At 41.1% G+C, this 26,095-nt stretch overlaps 1 protein-coding gene across 1 annotated transcript in view; it reads left to right on the forward strand.

Moving 5' to 3' along the window:
* The window catches only part of CPZ (carboxypeptidase Z), a 41,470-nt gene extending 17,521 nt beyond the window's left edge, over positions 1–23,949 (forward strand). The window contains exons 7-11 of the mRNA XM_072126147.1: positions 3,910–4,068; positions 6,102–6,237; positions 12,040–12,179; positions 20,904–21,003; positions 22,970–23,949. Of these exons, the coding sequence (XP_071982248.1) occupies positions 3,910–4,068; positions 6,102–6,237; positions 12,040–12,179; positions 20,904–21,003; positions 22,970–23,331 (897 nt within the window). The 3' untranslated portion in view covers positions 23,332–23,949. The remainder of the gene's footprint in view (positions 1–3,909; positions 4,069–6,101; positions 6,238–12,039; positions 12,180–20,903; positions 21,004–22,969) is intronic.
* The last annotated feature ends 2,146 nt before the right edge of the window (positions 23,950–26,095 follow it).

Below are 26,095 nucleotides of genomic sequence, written 5' to 3' on the forward strand. Positions count from 1 at the left end.
TCCCCATGAGGCTCACAATCTTATCAACCTACCAGTATGTTTTGGAGTGGGGGAGTAAACCTGAGGACCTGGAGGAAACCCAAGCAAACACGGAGAGAACATACAACTCTTTGCAGATGTTGACCCTGGGACTTGAACCCAGGTCCCCAGCGCTGCACAGCTGTAATGCTAACCACTGAGCCACCGTGCTGCCCATGTTAAGTGGCTTTAGACCCAGACTCACACTTGGCAACAGAGATTATGAAAAAACTCACACTTCCAAACTTTCAAGACACAAAAGGGGGCCAGGTTACAAATGAAGTACTGAGAGTAAAACACAAGATTTGAGAGATGTTACACTAAGCTAGTTAGTACACGTTGAGATAGTCCAAATTTCCCGAAGTCCAAACTGCAAAAAGCAATTGCAACAATTGCAAATATTACTAATGCTGTTGGCACTCCGTGAAAAACGGACCACAAGCTGGTCGGATTCCGAGCATCCGAGTGATGTATGTATCCAAGCATGAGTCGTGTGAGAGTGGATGAGGAGCAGGGCTTCAGCTCATACCATGGAGGAGACTATGAGTAAGAGATGGAGTTTTCTGAAGTCTTGATAGGGGGAATGGTATTTAATCGAAGATTGTGTTGAAGATCCTGTAAAAGAAAATGATGTAGTCCCATGAAGCTAAATTGAGTGGAAAGCCATGAGTGAAGTAGTGGGTCAAGTACATGAAAGATCTTGATATTTATTTCACAAATCAATAGTTCTTGGGATATAGAACATCTTTGTCTTTTATCTGGATTACTTATGTGCAGCCATTTCTTTGCTATCCTCTTCAGTTTAGCCTAATCCTGCACTAGCTGGGTCTTCCAACTGTGCTGATTTGTGCTGTGATTCCATAGAGGATGGTTTCATGGAGAGCAGGGGTTGCTGCTCACTCTGTAGGTTGGAGGTGGAGGTCATGGGACAGTGTTCTCTGTGTGCAGATGAGAAGAGTAATAGAGCTGAGTGTGTCCAGTGCTGTGGAAGCAGAAGTCTCCTACACAGAATAGTGAGGTACAAGATCTCCCCTGTTCCCTATCAGTCGCTCCATCCTGGTCTGTGATTTTGCAGAACTTCATCTCTCTATGCACCTCACTCTGTGCCATACACTCTTCTGCAGCCCTTCCCCCCAACCTTCTGCTCTCCCTACATTATCTGCACATTAGAGAAGCTGTTATCCTTTAGTACACACATATCAAACCATATACACTTCATGTGACAGTTTCACTGCTGGTTTCTACTACTTATTACATTCTTAATGTTCCTCTATGTACTGAAAGTTGCCAGGCTGCTCACCATATATTCCTGTATATACACTATGAGGTGTTCAGTGGGACATTACTGCATTAACTGCTGAATTAATTAATGATAAAACACAAGGCTTTATGGGAGATATGGGCAGCATAAATGTGACTCAGGGCAGATACAAGAAGAGTTTAGACTCTGCCCACTTCACTGCTGCTGAGGAGGATTTCTGACAAGTAGCTTCATAACAGAAAATGCCATAACTCTCGAAAGAAAAGGACGAGAAGCACAATATGGGCATCGCTCTGTTTGTTTTAAAAGAGTGAATCACATATGACAATTCAGTAAAAGTCATTATAACATTGGAGTTGCACTTTAACAGTTTTCAATTGCTGGATCTTTCAGTGACTGTATAGGTTGCAATTTTCTATATTGCTACATTACACCACAGCCCAAAATGTGGATACAGTCATATATATATAGTCATATATATAGTCATATATAGTCATATATATATATAGACAGACCTTTCATATATATATATATATATATATAGACAGACCTTTCATATATATATATATATATATATAGACAGGCCTTTCTAACCTGCTCTCAGGTGATGTGATTGTCCTCCACTCTATAATAAAGGCTCTTACAGGTGACTGTATATGATCTAGCATGTGACATAGGTGGCATCCCAAAACATTGCTCCATTGTAAGTCACTGAGTTCTGTAGTACGTATTACTCTGACTATGGAAATGACATTGCTGTGTGCTGAATTATATAAATGAATGAAGTTGTCCTCTTACTTCTAGGAATATATATACATATTTCATAGGGTTATGTTTCTACCTAAGGATTTTGAGATGGGAACACATTTTCTTTTATCCAGCAGATAAATCCATAGGAACCAGCTACTAAAAATATAAGAGCAGACAACGAAAATGTTTACTGGTAATTCCTTCTAAATCTTAGAAGAAGAAAAACCATTTAGATGCCAGTAAATCTGAGATCACTAATGGACTTTGTGATAATGAATCAATGAATATTCTGTACAGCCTTTATACATGCAGATGGGCAGCAGAGGCTAGACCACATATCCGATCTAATCTTCCTGCACCCTGCTCATTGCTTTGTCAGGAAAAATAGAGGAAGTTTTATTTTAGTCTAATATTGATTAATTTAGTTTTTTTTTTTTACAACTTCTTTAACCAGTGCAATATAAGTTTTGACCACAAGATGTCGCTGTTGCTCTATAATACAGAATGGTTGGGCCAGACACCAGGGGTCGCTGTCTTCCAGGGAATGTGCAATGTGTTCCCAGTCCTTGCATAATAACAATAAGGCTTTCTTTATATAGCGCCTTCATATGCTGCAGCGATGTACAGATCCTAAGCCGACAAAGTAACTCATAGCAATAATAATAAAGACTTTATTTATAGCGCACACAGATTATGCAGCGCTGCACAGAGCTTGTCATATCAGTCCATAACAAAGCAATAATATCTTGGGATGAAACAATAGAAATGAGGGCCCTGCTCGCATGAGCTGACAATCTATGATCCATAGATTATACATACATACATACATATGGACTTTGAATTACTCGCAGATAAAATATATTAAAATCAGTTTTAAAGGAAATCCACCATTAAAATCCATCCTGATAAACCAGGGACATTACTCATAGATCCGAGCACTGTGACTGTGGTATTTTCTTCAAATTTTTATCCACGTCCTCCTTCCTTCTAAAATCAACTTTGAAAATTATTCTAATGAAAGCTGAATGGCTATGGGGGGTGTAACCTGAGACCCTCCATGCTGTAGCTTCACAGGCTTTTACACAGTACAGTGCACTTCTCCCCTCCCAGTGTGTGAGATTACAGCATGCAGAGGGAGCAGGGGGAAGTAATGAAGGAGCAGAGGTGGAGGTGGAGACAGCCTGTGAAGCTACAGCATGGAGGAATCTGGTAACATCTGCAGAAGCCATTCAGGCTCTTCATTGGTATCATTTTAAAAGTTGATTTTAGAAGGAAGGAGGTCATGGATAAGAAATATAAGAAGATTCCCACAGTCACGGCTTGTTATATCACAGAGAGTAATCAGAGCGGTGTTACATAGTGAACCAGGGGTATAACGAGGCCTGCACCTGTGTGACATCACATGACCAGGGATACAATGAGCCGTGCACCTGTGGGACATCACATGACCAGGGAAATAACGAGCCGTGCACCTGTGTGACATCACATGACCAGGGATACAACGAGCCGTGCACCTGTGGGACATCACATGACCAGGGATATAACGAGCCGTGCACCTGTGTGACATCACATGACCAGGGATATAACGAGCCGTGCACCTGTGTGACATCACATGACCAGGGATATAAGGAGCCGTGCACCTGTGTGACATCACATGACCTGGGACTAGTATTTATCCACAGGAAGTAAATAGTGAAGCTTCCTATATCCACGAGGAATTGTTACAGAAATTAAAATGGAAAATTCTATAACTTTTCATCACACAAACAATGTCAATTATTTATTAAAAGTGAACAACCCCTCTAAGTATAATATGGATCTGACTCATCTTCATCCCATGACTTCTAACCTGCCCTTATCCTCCTCTCTATGTCTTGTAGGTGGCTCCAGAGACAAAAGCGGTCATGAAGTGGATGAGGAATGTCCCGTTTGTTATGTCCGGAAGTCTTCATGGAGGCGACTTGGTTGTTAGTTATCCTTATGACTTCTCAAAGCATCCGCTAGAAGAAAAAATGTATTCTCCCACTCCAGACGACAAGGTAAGAGGAAGACATCCAGTATCTGAGATCATAGGATCCTCTGCCTAGAGCCAGGTTATGACTTATGTGCTGCATTTTATAAAGATCCTTGGTTAAAGGGGTAGTTCCAAGTTTTCACATTATCTCCTATCCGCAGGATAAGTAGCTAATGGGTAAGATCAGGACTGCTGCAAACTCTGACTATAGAGCACTATAGATACAATGGGGCAGATTTACTTACCCAGTCCATTTGCAATCCAACGGCGCGTTCTCTGCGCTGGATTCGGGTCCGCTCAGGATTTATTAAGGTAGTTCCTCTGACGTCCACCAAGCAACGGAAAAGCAACGGAACGCGCTGGAGTTCACCGGCTCGGGCTGAGTGAAGGTAAGTGCAAGCTCCGCGACAGATTTTTTTTTAAAATGCGGCGGGTTTTTCCGAATCCGTCGGGTTTTCGCTTGGCCACGGCCCCCGATTTCCGTCGTGTGCATGCCAGCGCCGATGTGCCAAAATCCGATCGCGTGCGCCAAAATCCCGGGGCAATTCAGGGGAAATCGCCACAAATCGGAAATATTCGGGTAACACGTCGGGAAAACGCGAATCGGGCCCTTAGTAAATGACCCCCAATGTGATAATACTTTATGGGTGGAAATCATTTTGGACATAGTGTTCCAGGTTATTGCACATAGAGAGTGGCTTAACATTACAGTTACATACATACACTACAGGAGGCACCTTCTTACAAGTTCCTTAAGTGCCTCTCGTAGTGTATGTATGAAACTGTAATGTTAAGCCTCTCTTTGTGAGTAACAACTGCTGGAACAGTATGTCCAAAATGATTACAGGACAGTACAAGTTAACACGACCAAATTAGATTAACTAACTTGCCCCTTTAGGTTCTCATTTCTCTTGTCGGACACAGAGCAGCCGCGGCACAAAACTGGAGCAGACACTTCTTAAATACATGTGTAAGCTCCAAAGACGTTCTTTCTAGTGCAAAGGCAGTCAGAAAGCTGACACAACCGGTATAATAGATCTGCCCCACTGTGTATCTTGTACTGCAACTAAATCCCACTGATTCCTATTCAGTTCAGTAGACTGAAGTGCGGTACCAGACACAGCCACTATCATAATGCACCTACATGATGGAGAGACCGCTCTATTACCAGAGCTTTAGTGTCTAACCTCGATAAATCTGTTATGACCTATCCCCCCCCAAAAAATAGTTCATTGAATGGAGTAAAAGTTGGATGTGACTGTAGAAGAAAACAATAATAAGTAAAAGGAATTATTTACACAACTCAAAATGTTTGTGAATTCTTAAAAAACGGCTACCGCCTGCCTAAGCATTATGATCTGGTGTAGAGAAATTCACTGGGATTGCACTTTATTATATCTCTCAGAAAATCCCATTTTACAAGTTATTCTCAGCTTAATCCATATGCTAATGAGGCAGTTGGTGCACTTGGCTGTGTCCTCAGTACTTGGAGTACAGCTATTCCTGCCTGGACCACTCCCATTCTCCATTGGATAACCACAAGGTTTGTCTTGTGATAAACATAGGGTAACACAGGTAAGAGATGGAAGTGATTTTGGCAGGAATATCAGTTCTGTGGGTGCTGAGGACACACATGTGTACACCAACTACCTCATTAGCATATGGATTAAGCTGAGAATAACTTGGAAATGGCATATTGGATAGAAATAATACAGGTGTGTGACATTACAGGCAGTCCCATAGGTTCTGTACATTTGTTCTTAAGTTGAATTTGTATGTAAGTCAGAACTATATATTTTATAATTGGTCTCTGTGACAATTGGATTTTAAAAATGTTGGGTTGTCATAAGAACCACGATTAACAATAAAGCTTCATTACAGACACCTGTGATAGCTGTTATAGCTGATTATTGTAGACTAAAGTACAGTAAATTATCAACATTCAGAGGTGCTTTTGCAACTAGGGATCGTCTGTAAGTCCGGGGTTCTTCAGTAGGGGACCGCCTGTATTATTATTTATAGTGTTATTCACCATTCAATATCCTTCCCTTTCTCCAGGTATTTAAGATGTTGGCTAAAACCTACGTGGCATCACATCCCAAGATGTCCGACCAGAACACAGAAAGATGCGGTGGGAACTTTGTGAACAAAGGAAATATAATAAATGGTGCAGAATGGTACAGCTTCAGCGGAGGTGGGTTCTCAACGCTTATATCAATGTTATATTAAGATTATAACATTTTAATATCATTTTTTAGTTTCTTTTAATGGGTGTTCAATGTGAAAAACTGTTACTGCTAGATCTTATTACATATTTTTTTTAAATTTTCTTCATGCCCTGTACCCAGCCCAGTGTTATATTTACTCAGTAATTAACAATTAATTTAATTAAATTGTTAAATTAATTAAATTAAATTATTATATATATTCCTGTATATTATATAATAATAATTATATAATAAATTATTTAATTTAATTATTTAAATGGTAAAATTATTAATTAAATTAAAATTGTTACATTATTAATTATTATTAATTTAATTATTATTTAAATAATAAGTATAATTAATTTAATTAATAAGTTAACTTATTATAATATATAATATAATTATAAATATAAGTTCAATTATTAATTATATTATTGGAATTAAATTAATTAAATTAAATTAAATATAAATTAATTAATTTTCTTCATGCCCTGTACCCAGCCCAGTGTTATATTTACTCAGGGTCCAGTGGGACTGAAGTGTATAACATATATATAGCAGGATTGTTTATAGCAGGTGGTAAGGGGTAAAATATTTCTAGGGCTCTCTTCTGATAAGATATTTGGGAATTGTTTGTGGGATTGGATGGCGGTCCATTATCTCCAGTAGAGATGAGCAATTCATTCAAGATTTTTGCAAAATTTTTTCAAAGTTTAGATTTATTCAGCTCATATCAATGTTGCTTGTCCGAGAAATTGGTATATAACCCCCTCTAGTCCTCGGCTGTCCCCAACCGTCAAGACCAGTCAGACTTTATGGAGACAACAGGAAAGGGGGCATTATAAGAGGGGCAACTGCAGAAAACGGAACGTTACAAAAGGGGGTCTGTGGTAACGGGGGTTATTATGTTGGTTTAGGTTGGGTATGGGGTAAGGGCAAGGCACGCAGGGGGAGGAAGTACAGCCCCTCTGGTCCCTGGAATAATATTTACATTTAGCCAGTCCCCGGTTACGAAAGGTTGGGGACCGTTTAATTTAAAAAAGTCCTGTTTTTTGTAATAATTTTTTTAATGAATGTTTAGTTTTCAATTAAAAAATGATAAAGGATGTAATTCAAACAGACAATAAGGGAAACAATTAAAAGTCCATAACTTTCAATGGACATTTGAGCAGATTGGTAAGACTTCCATTATTATCGCCTATACAAAATTGGAATGAATTAGAAAATATTTTGATTTCAATTTGTTGCCACAAAAATCTTCATTTGTACCGAATTTACAATGAATACCGTAGATTCTCTATTCACTCAGATTCCAGTGGTGATGTCATCAGTTGTGACCACGGTATCATTCGGAGGTCCCTTTTCATAACCGATAATCAGCCTCAGTGACAGTGACTGCGATATTCACCCCAAAATGCAGAAAACACCCATATAAAAAAATACCAGACAAAAATTATACAGATCCTGTGACATCTACAATTCCTCTTCCAATGGGGGGGTATCCTGAATTTACAACATCATAGACCCCTATAGAATCATTAAATTCGGGCTAAGGATGAAATTTGGAACCATAAAATCAGAATGTGTCCTTAGGAGCATTTAGGTGTTGGCCAGTAGTGTATGTGACATCTTACAGAGAAGATTCATCTTCATCCCTTGACGATAGGTGCGGTCAGGTCCCGAAATACTCCGCGCTGAATACCTTCGTAGTTGACGTTCTGCCATGTCTCTCACATTCACTTGTTACAAAACGTCTCATAATTGTCCTCGATGACATGGATCAGCTCGTTCACTGTCACTTTTCTCATCATACGAACTACAGATTTTCCACTTCAAAATAACCAAATCGATCAAATTTGTCTCGAAATAAGTTGACATTTCACTGTGTTCTTCTTCCACTCTGATGCTAAATGAAAACAGGCAATGCTGACGGATGTCTTTGTTTATCTCGCGGTTACACTTACACATACTGTATGTTTATTTTCCAACAAAGTTTTTTTTTTTTGAGACGTCTAAAAATTTAGAAAATCACCCAAAATCCCATCTGTGACAAATTGATTTAGAGTTTCCAACATCGTAATAGGAAAACTTTACTCTACTTTCAAGTCATCATGGTAAACTTTAATACAAATCACATGTTTGTTCTGTTACCAATGCATTGACGATTACACTTACATGTCTAAGATCCCCCCAATAATATTCTATATCTGGAACATGGCCACCCTCTTGAAAGTTGCCATCAAGGGCAAGTTTGGTCAATTGGAAGGTGGCCACATACCATATCATAGACAACCATAATTGCCCACCCAGTTTTACAATGTCCCTAGAAATGTCCATAGAAATTTGTAACAACAACAACCGGGAATGTGCCCTGTGATGAACAGCTATATGAGGTTTTGTCCCTGGTGCTCAAGACAGAGATGAAGGTGCTGGATCCAATACCTATGAATCTGAATGAAAATCTATTGAAAATATCTGCGATGATAATTTTTCAATAACAAAAAAATATTACACATCTCATTGGGGCAGATTTACTTACCCGGTCCATTCTCGATCCAGCGGCGCGTTCTCTGCGCTGGATTCGGGTCCGGCCGGGATTTATTAAGGTAGTTCCTCTGCCGTCCACCAGGTGGCGCTGCTGCGCTGAAAAGCATCTGAACGCGGTGGAGTTCACCGGCTCGGGCTGAGTGAAGGTAAGTGCAAGCTCCGCAACAGTTTTTTTTTTTAAATGCGGCGGTTTTTCCGAATCCGTTGAGTTTTCGTTTGGCCACGCCCCCCGATTTCCGTCGCGTGCATGCCAGCGCTGATGCGCCACAATCCGATCGCGTGCGCCAAAATCCTGGGGCAATTCAGGGGAAATCGGCGCAAATCGGAAATATTCGGGTAACACGTTGGGAAACCGCGAATCGGGCCCTTAGTAAATGACCCCCATTGTGATAATTGATGAAAATTCTTGATACTTTGGAAAAAACTTTCCCTTGATCCAATAGGCAACTTTAAAGAAGTTTTTTCCCATGAAACAGCCCATTCGGACTCCTTGTCACTCGCTGAGATGAACAGAGCAGACGCTCGCGCATGGCTGGGCTGCCCCATTCATCTCTAAGTAGTTGATGGAGATTACCGAGTGCCGTACTCCGCAATCTCTGCCAGCTCCATGGAGATGAACGGGGCAGCCCAGATATGCACGTCCTGCTGAGCGATGAGGGGTCCGACTGGAGTACAGGGGACCCCTCGTTCTTTGTTGGTCCCATCGTGGAGACCCACACCCATTAGCAAGTTAGGCATTATCTTGTGGATAGGGCCTAACTTGTTTCATGGGAAAACCCCTTTAAAGATGGCACCAGAATTCTTGACATAGTCTAAAAGATACCCCCCCCCCCCCTCACCCATTACTTGCTGGGGTATCAGTTTTGTTCTGAAATTGAATGGGGGTCCTTGGAGTTTTGACCATGTATTATATCCTCCTTTCAACTCATTTTCATGGAAGCAGAATTCACTTTTTAAAGTAAGACTCTAGAACAGTGATGGCGAACCTTTTAGAGATCGCGTGCCCAAATTGCAAGCCAAAACCCACTTATCTACTGCAAAGTGCCAACATGGTAATTTAGACCAATTTTACCTACATAAGGGCCAAATAATACTGCCACATGTTTACCACCACTATTACAACAACATAAATAGCATCATGCTTAATATTACCACCATAGAGTAATTGATTTTACACCTATGAGCATAGCATATACATGTGTTCAGTATATAAAGTATATACATATTAGCACACTCATGTAATACACACAAAGATCAAATGTATACACTCATATTCACCCACTTATCTCCATATACACAATCCTACATGGTCCTGGACCTACCATGCTGAAGCAAGTAAGCAGTGTTCTTAGGAGGTACCTTGATACTCCCTTAATCCCAGAAGTTCAAGGGAAAGGGGACACAGGAACAAACTGCTAAATGCATAGGAATACAGAGTGCAGCAGAGTCATGTTGTGCTGTGCTGGCCCCATTCTTATCTCTTAACTGCACCTTCATAGAGACCCTGTAACAACATGAGTGCTTCCACAGTGCTGCAGCCTGCATAACATGTGGAATTAAGTGTAACCTGGGTGAGTGCACTCACAGTAGCAGGAGGAGGCAGAGGTGACCTTATCTCTGCATAGATGTCTTCAATCCCGTGTGAGTGCAGGCGGAGCCTAAATTGTTTACTCACAAAGTAATGCAGAGCATCGGAACAAGCCCTGAGCACAGAGCAGAGAGTGCACAGCAAGAGGAAATGGCTCTGGATCTTTCACCTGTCTCTCCCCAGGTCCCGACTCTGGCTGCTCTCATAATCAATTATATGCATATCTTGAAGATACACAAATAATTGATTATATTCTCCCTTTTGGACCTGTAATCTCCCCTCCAGATCAGTTTTTTTTAGATCCCTGTGTCTTACCTCAGACAAGTAATACAGAGCCCACTGATGAGGAGACTGAGTCAGAACAGCGCTGCTCTCAATGTCATCCTCAGGCATACGCCAAGACTCACTCACCACCACTCGCAGGCGGCACTTTAAGGTGGAGAGACACAAGTGCAGTGGTTCGTCTCTTCTTCCTGGGCTAAAGGTCTCAGGAGGAGGGAGTAAAGAGGGAGACATTGACCCAAAATAACAGGTCAGCTGCAGCCCGCACTGTGAATCTGGTCTCCGGAGGGCTGCTGTGTGTAGCAGAGCAGAGATTACTCTCTGCTCTGCCACTCCGATGCCCAGAGAAGCACTGGAGCTCCGGCACATAGTAGCAGCTGGTGGTCTGGCCGGAGCTCCATTAATAAAACACACACGGTGGAGGACTATGGCGTGCGTGCCAGCAGAGAGGGCTCTGCGTGCCCTGTCTGGCACGCGTGCCATAGGTTCGCCACCACTGCTCTAGAATATAATAAACTATCTTTGAAGCCAGTTTTAGTTTCCCCTCCTCTTCTTACAATACAAACATGTATTACATCTACTTTTAAACCCACCCACCCAATCAAGTTCAGGTTCTTGTTCATCATTCAAAATCGCCATCTTCCAAAAGTTCAAAAACACACAAAAACACTCATGAAGACCATTTTTTTGGTATTTCCACCACCAATTGTATTTGAAATTCTCATCACTTGAATTGAGGGGACACAAACAGCTCTAAACCCCCCACCCTGCCCTACCATTAACGCCAGTGTTCCGTGCTGGCACCAATCATGGGCACTAGATGTATAAATGACAATTAAATTGCAGTGGCTGTGAACCATGCCCCCAAACCAGCCCGCTGACAGACCACCTAGAGATTGAAGAAGCAAATGATATTAATCGTGAGGGATCATTAAATAATATATGAATTAATTAAGACCAAATTCCTTCATCCGATAATTGTGACCAGATAATCTGGACCACATTAGCTATAACCAATATTTTCGGTGAGAAATCTCTGTCGACAAGTTGGTAGCATAGATTCTGCATTTGATCACTTGAAGGCCACCATTTAGAAGTGATGGACCTTGCTTCTCTTCTTCTATAACCAAATTCTACTGTATATGTACAACCTACGGCCTTTACAAAATTTGTAAAGACAAACTAACTAAATTATTTTGTGTTCAAAGATTAAATAGCACATAAACCGTAAGGTTTGTTTGGTGGAGAACAAGCTTGAGGACCTCTGTAGGAACGTTGGCCAACTGTGTTCTTCTGCTACGTCCTTCAAAAGCACAAATGTTCCGTATTGTATGACCACACTGATCTCATGTCTCGAATATTCTTTTTCTAGGAATGTCAGACTTCAGTTATCTCCACACAAATTGTTTTGAACTTACCCTGGAGCTGGGATGTGAGAAGTTCCCAACCGAGGACGAACTGTATCCTGCCTGGCAAGACAATAAAGAATCTCTGCTGAGCCTAATTGAAATGGTACAGTGCCGCGCTTCAGCATGCAGAATTATGACAAAATATTTCACTAATATGTCAAGTCTCACTATTAGTGAATGAGAAGAGACGGGGAGCTGAAGGAAAACGGGGGAGGGGGGGGGGCGTTTATCAGCTTGAGAGGAAGTCCCAGCCTGCTCTGCTCATGGACAACACTCCTCATTGATATTTGAGGTATGGGCCGTGTTCTGGGGCAGGCCGGAGGACTGAGAGTATTTAATGGAAACAAATTCCAGATCTAACCTGTGTCATTATTCTTTTCCGCAGCTCAGATGCTGCCAATTGTACATTCCTCTGCACCAATGGGGATTCTTTTTCATCTTTTTCCAAGCAGCATCACATTTTAGACAGGGCCGTCCATAAACGGGAAAGTAGAACACATTTTCACAGTCAATTCCTTCAAAGTAGTCGTTCAATAAATGGGCGCTTCATGGGAACGCAGCATTTTCCGGGTGGAATACATATTGTAGCGTTTAGTTGTAAAAGGTCCTGAGGGACTGTAAAACTTTGCATGGAATACACACCCCTAAGGTCCTGCAGATATAGTCTTTAGATCTATGTCATAACATATAGATGTCAGGGAAGTCTTCATCTGTATTTAGAACATGATTTAAAAATTACATAAAGGGGATAACTTTCAACTGTATAATTCCAGTTAGGGTAACTGGACCTTAAGAGAGGTCCTTCATTCGGGGTTCCCTTGTGTCAGAGTGTAAAGACGTGCTTAGATAATCAGTTTTACTCCTGACAACCCAACCAATCCATGTATCACATAATAGAAAATTTATTTCAATGGACGGAATGTAATACCACCTTTCACCTGAAGTGGCCGCTATTTGTAAAGAGTTGGCAGCAGCTTCCAAGGCTGATTGCTGAAAGCCAGACTTAAAGGAAACCTACCACCTGAAGTGGCAGGTTTCAGATGGAAATACCGAGCACCAGCTCAGGGTGAGCTGGTGCCGGAGCTGATTTTTGTTAGTGTTTTAAACCGGTTTAAAACACTTTTTAAACTTTATAGCCGGCGCAGGGAGGTGCGCGCGGCTCTCCTTCACTTCCTATGTAGCCGCGCACACGGTCGCGCGCATGGTAAGCGCCGAGCGCGTACCTCCCTGCGCCGGCTATAAAGTTTAAAAAGTGTTTTAAACCGCAATACAGCGGTTTAAAACACTAACAAAATTCAGCTCCGGCACCAGCTCACCCTGAGCTGGTGCCCGGTATTGCCATCTGAAACCTGCCACTACAAGTGGTAGGTTTCCTTTAAGGTGATCAGCCAATATTTAGTGTGGCTTAATTTATTTTAAGTGACTGTCTTTGACCTTTAATTATAGAGAGTCTTGTAAGGTTTCAATTATTTTTTGATGCTTTTACACCTTTTTGTAGATTGATCTAATATTTTAGCTATAGGAATATGACTGTAAGGGACATCTGGTTTTCTTGAAACTTTTTGACTCTACCTTTTATTCACTGACTTTCTCACAGATCACCTACTATACCACACTTTGGTTTGAGCGCCATCTTCTGGTGGCTACAGGCAGCCATAAATTTTAGCAATAGACTGTATTATAATGTGCAGGAAAGCAGGGAAGCTCTGGTGTTATGAAGTGAGTATGGCTTAAGCAAAATTTTTATTAGTGTTTTGGGGTCGTGGTTTGTGCTGTGGGTGGGCAGTGCTTAGTGGAATGGGAGGAGCTTAGCTGACAAGAGTGAAGGCTTTAGATGCTGTGGCTTGTTGCAAGTAGTTCCAAGGGTGCTTTAGATAATAGAATGTTTACAATATTAGTTATAAAGAATTCTTCATTTTTATCTTTCGCCCAAAGTGGGATAATTAATTACTGTATACGTTTCAAAGTATGCCCCCCAGTGGATGAGATGTACACAGCATCCATTTAAGGATTTTTCTATCACATCTTGTCTAGTACTAAATAAGCTTCATGAAGAATTGTCCATAATAATATTGAGCTAATAATGTAACGTCCCTTATTTGAGCCCCACCATCTCAATCGGACTTGTGACAGATTGTCAAATATGCAATGTTATGGTACAGCACTATAGGTGATGGATGCTCAGTGGAAGGATTCTGCAATTCACATCCAATATCCATAAATGGAGAGAGCGTTGTATAGATGCAAAAGATGATCAATGTATCAATCGCAACATATGCCCTGTGATTTGGCTTGATGAAAATCCAAAAATGGTTAAAATCCACTCACTACTATTTTTTACTTTTAACCCCTTTTGCATTGCAGCATTTTTGTTTTTGTTTATTTTTTGCTCTCCACCTTCATAACTCTCTAACTTTTTCCTTTTTTCGTGCACAGAGCTTTGTGAGGGCTTACTATCAGCGTAACCAATTTTTACTTCTCAGTGACATTATGGGGCAGATTTACTTACCCGTTCTATTCGCGATCCAGCGGCGCATTCTGTGCGGAGGATTCGGGTCTTCCGGCGATTCACTAAAGTAGTTCCTCCGACGTCCACCAGGTGTCGCTGCTGCACTGAAGTTCATCGGAATGCACTGAACTTCACCAAGCCGGGCCGGGTGCAGGTAAGCGCGTGTAAAGCGACACTTTTTTTTTTTATAAATGCAGCGGTTTTTCCGAATCCGTCGGGTTTTCCTACGGCCACGTCCCCCGATTTCTGTCGCATGCACAACCCGATTGCGTGCTCCAAAACCCCAGGGCAATTTAAAAAATCGTCGCAAAACGGAAAAAATTTCCGCAACCCGTCGGACCCCCTATGTATTACTCCATGCAGTGTACTGGGAAGCTGGAAAAAATTCCAAGTGTGGTGACATTGGTGAAAAAAAGCATATATATAGTTTTATTGTGTTTTAATAAATTTTCAATAATGAAACAGTGGGGCACATTTAGTTACCCGCTCTAGCGAGTCCCCTGAAAGTGCATTGTCTGACGGTAATGCACTGTGCCGCAATTCACTAAGATCGTTCACCCGATATCCTGCATGTGTCGCTTCCCCGCTCAGGTCTCCCGGAGAATTTGAATCTTAACTCCCACTCTCAGTCCAAATCAGTCCAACGGCCCACACCCCGATTTCTGCCATTTTTTTTTCCTCAACAGAGGAGACGAAAGGCCAGACTAAAACTCTGGCCTTTCATCTCTTCTGTTGAGGGGTAAATTTTGGTTATTTGGTTTAGCTTTTTGAGGCTACAGATTAGGTGTGATCACCAGAACAGGGTTGATACACTGTTGTGGATACTATTGGGGCTTTCCCTTTTCCCTTGTTCGCTCCCTTGTTCCAAAACTTTGTAAAAATTCCCCTGTGACCTCTGGTGGAGCTCTCTGGATGTTACTATAGTCCCAGGCTGCAATGATCAGCTGTAAGGTGTCTGTAATGAAGCTTTATTGATAATCATTGTTTCCATTACAGCAAAAAATTTTGGAAATCAAATTGTCACCGGGACAGAATTTTTTTTTGTCTGGAGCTACAATTATAAAATATACTTGTCCTGACTAACATACAAACTCAAACTTAAGTACAAACCTAAAGAACCTATCTTATATGTAACCTAAAGACTGACTGTATTTATCAAAATTTTACACTTTGAAAAAAAAAAAAAATTCTAGTTTCTGCTTAATATAAAAAATAAGGTAAAAGCAAATAATCCCACAATCCAACCTTTGGCCTTCCTCCTGTTATGATTCTAGTCATGTAACATTTCGGAATCTTTGTGGTTTATATAAAATGTCTTGTAAAAGAGTAACAGGCGGACTATCAATTTCCATAAAAAATTTGCATCCACATTTTTGGTGGAGGTTACTTTTACTTTTCCTGCCTAATCCAAGACCGTTGTTGACGCCCACAAACCAATCTGCTTTTTACCGACTTCCATCTATAAACTGAACCATTTTGGTCCAAATTTAATTTTTTTTTTTTCCGAATGATCAAGTTATTAGAATTTTACAAGTAAGGTAAACCTCGGCAAAGTCTAATGGTAAGCAGAGATGTCCTTGGATCGGGTTTCATGTTTGGTTTTTTCTTCATCCCATTACTGCTTCCATGAAGTCTAGACATGGTTTGAGGTTTTATGATTATGACCGACCATTGTCCCAGATCCGACGGCCATATTTAATTCTGTAATTACCCGCTGCTACTGGGGATGTTATATCTATTATAAATCTCTTGTTAGGGTGTTAAAGGTTAAGTGATGTTTCATATTATTGTAACTAGAGTTGTTACTCCAGGGGAACCCGTTTTGGAAAATGTGCACAACACATGGCGTATAGATCACGGCTGGTCACGAGGCAGACGTTAGCTTTGGGTCGGTCGATTTGCATTTCCTCTCACGTGAGTAGTTTGGTTACAATAAATGGTCCAGAGTCGGGTTAAGCACAGAGAATATAAGCTTACTGTGCCGAAAAGGAAGCTTAATGATTTCCTTTATAGAGGAAAGGAGAATGGATGAACTGAGGAAGCGAGATGGACAGCTCAGAATTTAAAGCTTTTACCTGCAGGCATGTGTAATTGATAGCTTCTACATGAAGAAGTAAAGTTCCTGCTACAGACACGGAAAGACTATGAATAACTGAATAACTTACACAGCATTTTTATTCATCAAACATCCCCCTTGATGTACATATGGTGTGTGAGAAATCACATAAAAGTAAACTTAAGTAAAGTTCTCTAGCGATGGTTACCGTTAGCTGGGGCATAAGGTAGAACAATAATGAAAGGAGTAGTTATAGGGATATGGAAATGTAATTACTCAGCACATTGTTATTAGTATGATCACCTGATCACGAGCCGATCACGTGGCAGCAAGCGTTACATTTTCCTGCAGTGCCACAGCTGGTGAAAGTAAGAATTACACTGTTCTCCTTGAAATTAGTGGGTTGTATTTGTCATCTGCTTTTATGCAAAGATGGGCTGATTCTTTCTGCCTCTTTCCACTAGTATGAAGTGTCAGTATTAAATGGTCTCTAACTTTTAAACAATGTTTTGCATACATCTATAGTATAAGCTATTATAAGAAAATTTTAATCTATCTCATATCTATCTATCTACTCCTCAAAAAGGAGGGGTGCATTGCCCCCACTGGTCCTAGCAGGGTCCACGAAATAATCAAAAATTGTAAAAGGCGGTCCAGTGGTCCAAAATTCAAAAAGAGGTTAACTTTAATGAAATTGTGGTTCAACAAAATAAAATTAAGGAAATATTATATATATATATATATAATGTGTGTGTGTTTTTATGTTTTGGCAGTTATCATTCTCAGTCCTCACTCTTTAATGAAATTTTGACTAATTCCCCTCTTGCTAGCATGTTGGACTGAAATTTGCTGAGTTTTTAGATGACATAAAAGCTCCATGTAGTAGGTGGAGCAGTAAATCACTCACAGAAGCAAAGTCTCCTCCCATCAGCTGAAAGTGCACTGCAAACTCACAGACAGAGACGGCAGAGGTAGAAAATGAGGATTACAAGTGATCAGATACCATCTTACTTCTCATGTGCACACATTGAACTACTGATTTCTGCAAAACCAGTTAAAAGGGTATATGCAGTTTGAGGAATTGCCACCTTTTTGTATTCAGGATTTGAGATTAGAGATGAAAGCAGGTGTACAAGCTGTGATTTTTGAACAATTCCCAGTACAGATACCGGGAATTGTGACCTCTACCCCCTGTACTCCAAGTGGGAGTGGAGGGGGATGGTGCCATGGTGTGTAGTGGGCCTGCCTATAGTAGTGGGCACTGGGTATAGCCTGAGCCTGTTCAGGTGCAGGTGATGGCACTATTCTACGCCCGATCAGATTTGCCATAGAAGAGCTCCGGTGTCACAGCACATCTCTGCTCTTCCGCCTGCCCGGGGGTCGGGTCCACCATCATTACCGCCAGCATATGATGAATGGGCCCTTGTGTATCTGTCTCTTCTAAAATTAAAAAGAAAAACAGATATAGCAGTGTTGCTGTAGCATATCTGTTGTGTTGACTGTTGGATGATCCCTTTAAAGTGGACCTTTGTACATCTCACACACGTGGCAATGAACGTATATACATAATGTAGAGGATCCTTTGCAGATTCATGCACTTTCTTTCTAGGCCCCACGGTTGCTAAGTCCCAGTATTTGACCATTACAATCCTCTCAACTGTCATGGAGAAGGTGTTGGAGCAGAGGGGGAGCATATGTTATGAGATTAAGGCACTGAAAAGATTATAATTACACACACCAATCCTTCTCTGTTCTAGCACCTCCTCTCTGACAGTGCAGAGGGCGACAGCTCTCCATTATATTAATGTGACTCTCACGCTGATCTTCTTATGAGCTTCATTCAAACTGTAATTAGAATTAGGACCTAGGGCAAAACAAAACCTTCTAAAAACATGATGGTCCGAGTTCATCCCTGCTACTTACTGTATGTCTATATCTGATCTTCACATTATCATCAACACAGAAGAAATTGCTAGAAAGAAATGACATCTGACCAGTCTAAATGGGGTTGATAACTTGAAAAATAACTTATCCTAACAACTTAACTACTTCAGCACAAAATACCACCCCTTAGATGTAACATAAAGAAGAGTTCCCGAATTTCCAATAGCTTTTGCTACACCATAACAATCTATCTTATTTCTTCCTGCTTTTACTTGTCTTAAAAATAATTCCTTATTTATATAGCGCACACAGATCTTACCAAATCAGTCCCTATCTCCAATGGGGCTCACAATCTAATCACCCTACCAGTATGTTTTGGAGTGTGGGAGGAAAATGGAGGACCCGGAGCAAACCCACGCAAACACAGAGAGAACATACAAACTCTCAGCAGATGTTGACCCTGGGACTTGAAACCAGGTCCCCAGTGCTGCAGAATGTAATGCTAACCCCTGAGCCACCATGCTGCCCCTATTCCACTTTTTCTTTCTTCCCATCCACAGGAAGTAAACCTTTTTCTCCATTTATGCAACTTCCACCTAGTTTTCTACTTCAAATTTTGCACCTTCGTCCTCGGAAGTGATCAGATTTTTCTTGAGAAACATGAACCTTCCGTCGCTGACCTTATTTGTATTTATCCCGAGCAGCGATGGTTACTTTTGTGTTGACTTGAGTGAAGTTGAGTTTTTATGTCTTCGCATTACTTTAACTAACAGTGAAGCTATTGATACGGTTGGCGGCCTCGCTGGAGCACTGTCGGCTCTCTGTGCACAACATTAATGTTCCTTGTGGCCGGTTTTATGACTGTATAAGTACTAGAGTTCAGACCACCGAGCCCATTCCATTTTTACTGCTCTCCAGTGAAACTTTGTCTTGGTGAGTCCGGGATAAAATCCATACACATTACACAGTAAAGCTTTCAAGATCTTAGATTTGAGCGGTGGAGACACAGAGAACGTCTCGGCCGTATACAGCGCAGATAAAAATCCTCTGATACTCTTCACTCAATTACTTTATCTATTGCTAAAATTTGCCAGGGCCAATCTAGAATATTACACGTGGATGTGCAACAGATCCACTTCTCGGGGAAGCGAGATACCTGCTGGATCGATTATCGCCGAGCTGGCTGAAACGGTTTTCGTGTAATTATTTCGACGTCTTTATAGAAGGCTGTTTAGGAAAGTGCAGTACTTAAGTAAAGTGTCTGAGATGACAGTTCTGTAGTCAGTTATCCCGGGTACACTGGGCAGACTTCCCGAATTAGTCGGTAATTTGGCAGACACGATGGTTCAAGGAAATATATCTTGGATGTTGTAAAAATTTCAAGAAGAGAGTATGTAGTAGTGATCATTGTCAATGGCAACAAATATATACCTGTTGAAGGGAGTCTACCGGCAGTTAAGCTGCAGACAGTGTAAGGTATTGTCCCTGGAGATCTGTGTAATTGTAACTTTGTGTTTGTTGTTAGTAGCAGCAGGACTGTGATAAATGCATTTATATTTCAGGATTGTACTTCGATTCTGAGCCCTCTGATGCACTGGTATGTGAGATCCCTTATAACACTTTCCTCCTGAGCACCTGCTATTATATTCAAACTGAAGCTGCTAAAAGTGGGGCGAGGTCCAGCTACTATCCTGGAATACAAAGCTATAGTTCACAATCCTGCTGTTAACTTACTTTTTTGATAAAAAATGACCCATCCATAACTTTGATCTGTGATGAGACACAACAACAGCCATGGAAATGAATAGAAAAATGCCAAGTAAGGTCGTTTGGAACGGTTTACTCCAGGTGATAGATGTCTAGTTAAATTTGGTTAGATACGTATATACAGTGGCGTAACTTGAACCTTTTGGGCCCCAGTACCAAACCTGTGTCAGACCCCCAATTCTATTGTATTATTTATAGTATTAATCTTCTCATATAGGAAAGGTACACCATATGGGCCCCCTATGTTACTTGGGCCCCATTGCAACCGTACCCTCTGCACCCCATCAAGTTACGCCCCTGTGTATATATTTGTTACTATTCCCATGTGGCATACAGTAGTTAACATCGGGGCCACAATGGACAACACAAAGTTGAATTGTTGATTGGATCCAATTCTGATCAACAGGGTTTTTAGGCCACCAGTGGTTTCTGTTACTTCCATGTTTCATGTTATTTCCATTGTTTACTTCCTAAATGGAGCAGAACAACAGAAGTTATTACCACAAATACTATAGTTGCTATAATTTTCCTATTCATATTCAGACATGCCAATATTGTGTTGTATATCCGATCCTGATCACAGTCTCCATGTCTTACTATATTATTGTTAGGTACATCGCGGTATTAAAGGAGTAGTCAAGGATGAACATGGGAATCCAATCAAGAACGCTCGGATCTCTGTGAAGGGCATTCGCCATGATATAACCACAGGTATAACAGACGCATAATGTAATATCCACAGCTCAGGCAATATGGCCGCCTCATAACTAGAATCTAGAAGGAAGAGGGCATAGAGGCCCTGGAATAATCACAAATGCTGGCTTATTGCTAGCACTTGCTATTATTTTGCCCTCTCCGCCACCTTCACATGACCAGGGATATAACGAGCTGTGCATCTGTGTGACATCACGTGATCAGGGATATAACGAGCCGTGCACCTGTGTGACATCACATGACTAGGGAAATAAAGAGCCGTGCACCTGTGTGACATCACATGACTAGGGAAATAAAGAGCCATGCACCATTGTGACATCACGTGATCAGGGATATAACGAGCCGTGCACCTGTGTGACAGCACATGACCAGGGATATAACGAGCTGTGCACCTGTGTGACATCACATGACCAGGGATATAACGAGCCGTATACCTGTGTGACATCACATGACCAGGGATATAACGAGCCGTGCACCAGTGTGACATTACATGACCAGGGATATAAGGAGCCGTGCACCTGTGTGACATCACATGACCAGGGATATAATGAGCCCTGCACCTGTGTGACATCACGTGACCAGGGATATAATGAGCCGTGCACCAGTGTGACATCACATGACTAGGGAAATAACGAGCCGTGCACCTGTGTGACATCACATGACCAGGGATATAACGAGCTGTGCACCTGTGTGACATCACATGACCAGGGATATAACGAGCCATACACCTGTGTAATATCACATGACCAGGGATCTAACGAGCTGTGCACCTGTGTGACATCACATGACCACGGATATAATGAGCCGCGCACCTGTGTGACATCACATGACCAGGGATATAATGAGCTGTGCACCTGTGTGACATCACATGACCAGGGATATAACGAGCCGTCCACCAGTGTGACATCACATGACCAGGGATATAAGGAGCCGTGCACCTGTGTGACATCACATGACCAGGGATATAATGAGCCCTGCACCTGTTATACATCACGTGACCAGGGATATAACGATCCGTGCACCTGTGTGACATCACATGACCAGGGATATAATGAGCCGTGCACCTGTGTGACATCACATGACCAGGGATATAACGAGCTGTGCACCTGTGTGACATCACATGACCAGGGATATAACGAGCCATACACCTGTGTAATATCACATGACCAGGGATCTAACGAGCCGGGCACCTATGTGACATCACATGACCAGGGATCTAACGAGCCGGGCACCTATGTGACATCACATGACTAGGGAAATAATGAGCTGTGCACCTGTGTGACATCACGTGACCAGGGATATAACGAGTCGTGCACTTGTGTGACATCACAGGACCAGGGATATATAACGAGCCGTGCACCTGTGTGCATTAAATGACCAGGGATATAACGAGCCGTGCACCTGTGGGACATCATATGACCATGGACCAGTGTTTATCCACAGGAAGTAAACAATGAACCTTCCTGTTAAATGACAGCAAGCAGAGATCTAGAAAACTGGGAGGAACTGGTTCAGAAAGTATATTGGAAAATTGGAGAACTTGTCCATTACACAAACAATATCAATTATTTGCTGAAAGCGGACGACCCCTTTAACCGATTTGACCCACTATTGTACAGAGGTCAAGGAGCTCTAGTGATCAGGAGCAACAAAAAGCTCCAGTATACATTTTGAAAAATCTAAATAATAAGAAAGAAATTTAAAAAAATAAATAAATAAAAACCATTATCCCATTTTCCAGATATTTGCTGAAATTGCTTTGTTTGTTGTTTTTGTAAATAATCCAATTTATCTTCATATGTGCATTTTGTATGAGCTGTGAATTTTCTGTCCTACAACTGTTATCTGACCTCCTCCGGGAGTGCTTTTCTGGATGCTGTTTCATCATTTATTTATAATAATAAGTATTGATTATATCCTCTTAGCCAACAGTATTTTTTTTTTCTCTTTGTTTGTTTTAAAGCTGAAGATGGAGATTACTGGCGACTCTTGATTCCAGGTGTCTATGTAGTTTCTGCAGAAGCTTTTGGCTATTCTAAGGTCACCAAGAAGATCACTCTTCCAGCCAGTATGACCAAATCTGGACGCGTTGACTTTGTTTTGAACCGTGTCGAAATTAAAAAACGTAAATTCGATAGTCTCATTCCAGAAGATATCTATGATCGCCACGACCCTCTGGATTCTTATGATCCTCACGCTCAACAGGGGCAAAGGGAACGAGGGGAAGGAGAAGATCAGTCCCAAGATGGAGAAAAGCCATGGTGGTGGTCATATTTTAGCATGTTAGGTCATAACAGACCATCATGGTTGCTTAAAAATAACTAGGTATTAACATTTGAATGGTCAGGGGCAAAAAGTTTCTTAATTTTTGTGTTTTTTTCACATGGCTGAGACACGTTGGCCATTGTCCATTGCTTTGAAGATTTGATTAATTTTATAATTTGAATGTCCATCCTGAAAGTTTGTATTTTATGCCTATGTGCAATTTTTTTGTATTTTTATGATGTTTTTGAAAATTCATGTAAAAAATGTGTATATTTTTTATAACACTGATGCAGTGTAAGAATAGTGCACAAATATAGAAGGAAACTGAATGTAATAAAATGGATTCACAGTTGAGTAAAATGAAATTGAATTTGTTGAAACATATATCGGTACACAGACGACGTACGGTCAATATACTTGGTGCCCTACTCTATTCTGGAGTCCTGTTTGCATCCCACAAAAATTTTAGATTATGTATATTGTGATAGTTCAAGCCACTCCCCTGGGCTTATATTCAAGGTCCCAGTAGGCTAAAGGACCTTTGATGATGTCATGACCACCTTATGAACCTCCATCAAAACATGAGATTGATCACATGGTCAAAACATCTTCTCACCCCAGATTATACATATAATGTACCAAAACAACAATAACACAACAGGGAAACAATTTTTCACAGTATTTTGTGCTTCCTTTTTACATCCTTTGTGATGCTAACCTAGAATAAGTCTGAAAATGTAAAATAATTCCCATTAAAATGTAATTTAATAAACAGCCCTATGTGTCCACCAAATTAAAATTTTTACAAATCACTTATTTGTTTCAACACTTGCCAAATTAAAAAGTAAAGGTTATTAAATTCTACAATTGGGTTAACTACAATAGAACTTGATCAAAATTAAAAATTGAGGATGCACAAATGACTACCCCTAATTCTAGAAATATAAAAATTTTTGTTGGGTTGACTGATAGTGGCTACTCTTTTGTCTTACCCAGACCTGGGCACTGTATGGCCCCTGGGCCACATCCGGCCTTGAAACTATCTCCTACCGGCCCTTGTGAGACTGTTGAAAACTTTGAGCTCCTCTGCCTCCTCTGCCTCTTGAGGCATCTCCGGTTCAGTGCCGGATGTCTGTGATTGCCCGATGCCTGTGATACCTGGTGGCTGCTTGGCGGTCCAATGGCTTTGGAGTCCTTCTGGTCCGGTCTTGGTCCACTTGTGCTGCATGCAGTGGTGAGCTGATGTGCCAGGTCGATGCCCCATTGTGCTTCGTCCTTTCTAAGAAGGGATTGCTAGTTTTTGAAAAACGTGGCATTTTATGTCAGGATGTGTTTTTTAAACACTGCAAAAGTTTACAATTTTCTACATTGAGCAATCACAAGTTCTTTAAAGTTCACCACAGTTAGGCCCTCCATATTTTCATTGAATCTTTGTAACGTTTCATTTCCTGTTTTCTATGATGGGATAGTATACAGTATATAGGTATTGGGTAGAACTGAGTTCATTACATTAGTCTGGCCCTCTAAAACCATTCCAATTTCTCATGTGCCATATTATAATTAGACAGTACTACACAGAGCTTGCCAAATCTTTCCCTGTCCCCACAGGGCTCACAATCTAATCAACCTACCAGTATGTTTTTGGAGAGTGGGAGGAAACCGAAGGACGTGGAAGAAAACCACACAAACACGAAGAGAACATACAAACTCTTTGCAGATGTTGACCTGGATAGGACTTGAATCCAGGACCCCAGCGCTGCATGGCTGTAGTGCTAACCACTGAGCCACCATGCTGGGCTATCCATATGGGAAAATGAATTGCTTACCTCTGGTCCAATCACTTGAGGTCTTTCTTATTTCAGTCCATGCCTGGCCCTTCAACAGTCCGACACTGATTCCATTGAGTAGTATATAAACTCCCAGGGTAGTAGCTGACATTTCCTGTTGAGATGAGTGAATCATCCAATATCTGCTTCATAGAAGTTTCTTCAGGGTTTTCAAAAGATTCACTATGGGCCTCAATCTATTTGATCCAAACCTACATTACTCCAATTGTACCGGAAATTGGTATAGAACCCCATGTAGCCATCTGAAACACAGATTATTCATGGAAAACGCCTCCTTATGCTTTGTTATTTTTTTCAGATTTTTTTTTAATTTCTCTACCTAAATTCTGGGATGATTGACAGGCAGTAGTATTTTACCAAAATTTTCCAAAGTGAATCAGAACAGCTTAGAAATTGATTCGGTGCCTCCAAAAATGCAGGATTCGTACTTTATCAACTGACCTGTAAGTTTTGGTAATTAAAAACTGTGGCCCCAAAGCTTAGAAATGTAGAAGTATGCAGCTCACTTGTCACTCCGTGGTCCCCAGAGGAGGAAGACTATTCTGACTTTTCTCTATCATATTTCATCTGCACAGTGGTGCACTCTCTATGCAAATAATACAGGAAATAAATGGACATGTGCAATATGGCCACCTGCAGGAAACTTAAAAAAAAATATATCAAGAACATGTTAAAAGGAACCTGTCAGCACATTTTTCACATATACAGGTAGTGGCAGGTTCCTATAGAGCCCTAGTAACTATCTGACACCCTTCTTTTAGCTAAAAATAGTTTCCATCAGATCCCCATAAAATTTGAATTATAATCTTGCCTGGTATCTATGCATCTTTGGAGTGAGTCGAGGGGCGTGGCCTCATGTCATGTGACCAGGGTGACATCATCACAGGTCCTTAAGCTACTTAACATTAGCAAACTGTACCCCATGTACATATCTGAACACATAAAACTTTAACTCCTCTCCATGCAGGCTGCTGTGA

This window comes from Engystomops pustulosus, chromosome 1 (genome assembly GCF_040894005.1).
Source record: "Engystomops pustulosus chromosome 1, aEngPut4.maternal, whole genome shotgun sequence".
Taxonomy (NCBI): domain Eukaryota; kingdom Metazoa; phylum Chordata; class Amphibia; order Anura; family Leptodactylidae; genus Engystomops; species Engystomops pustulosus.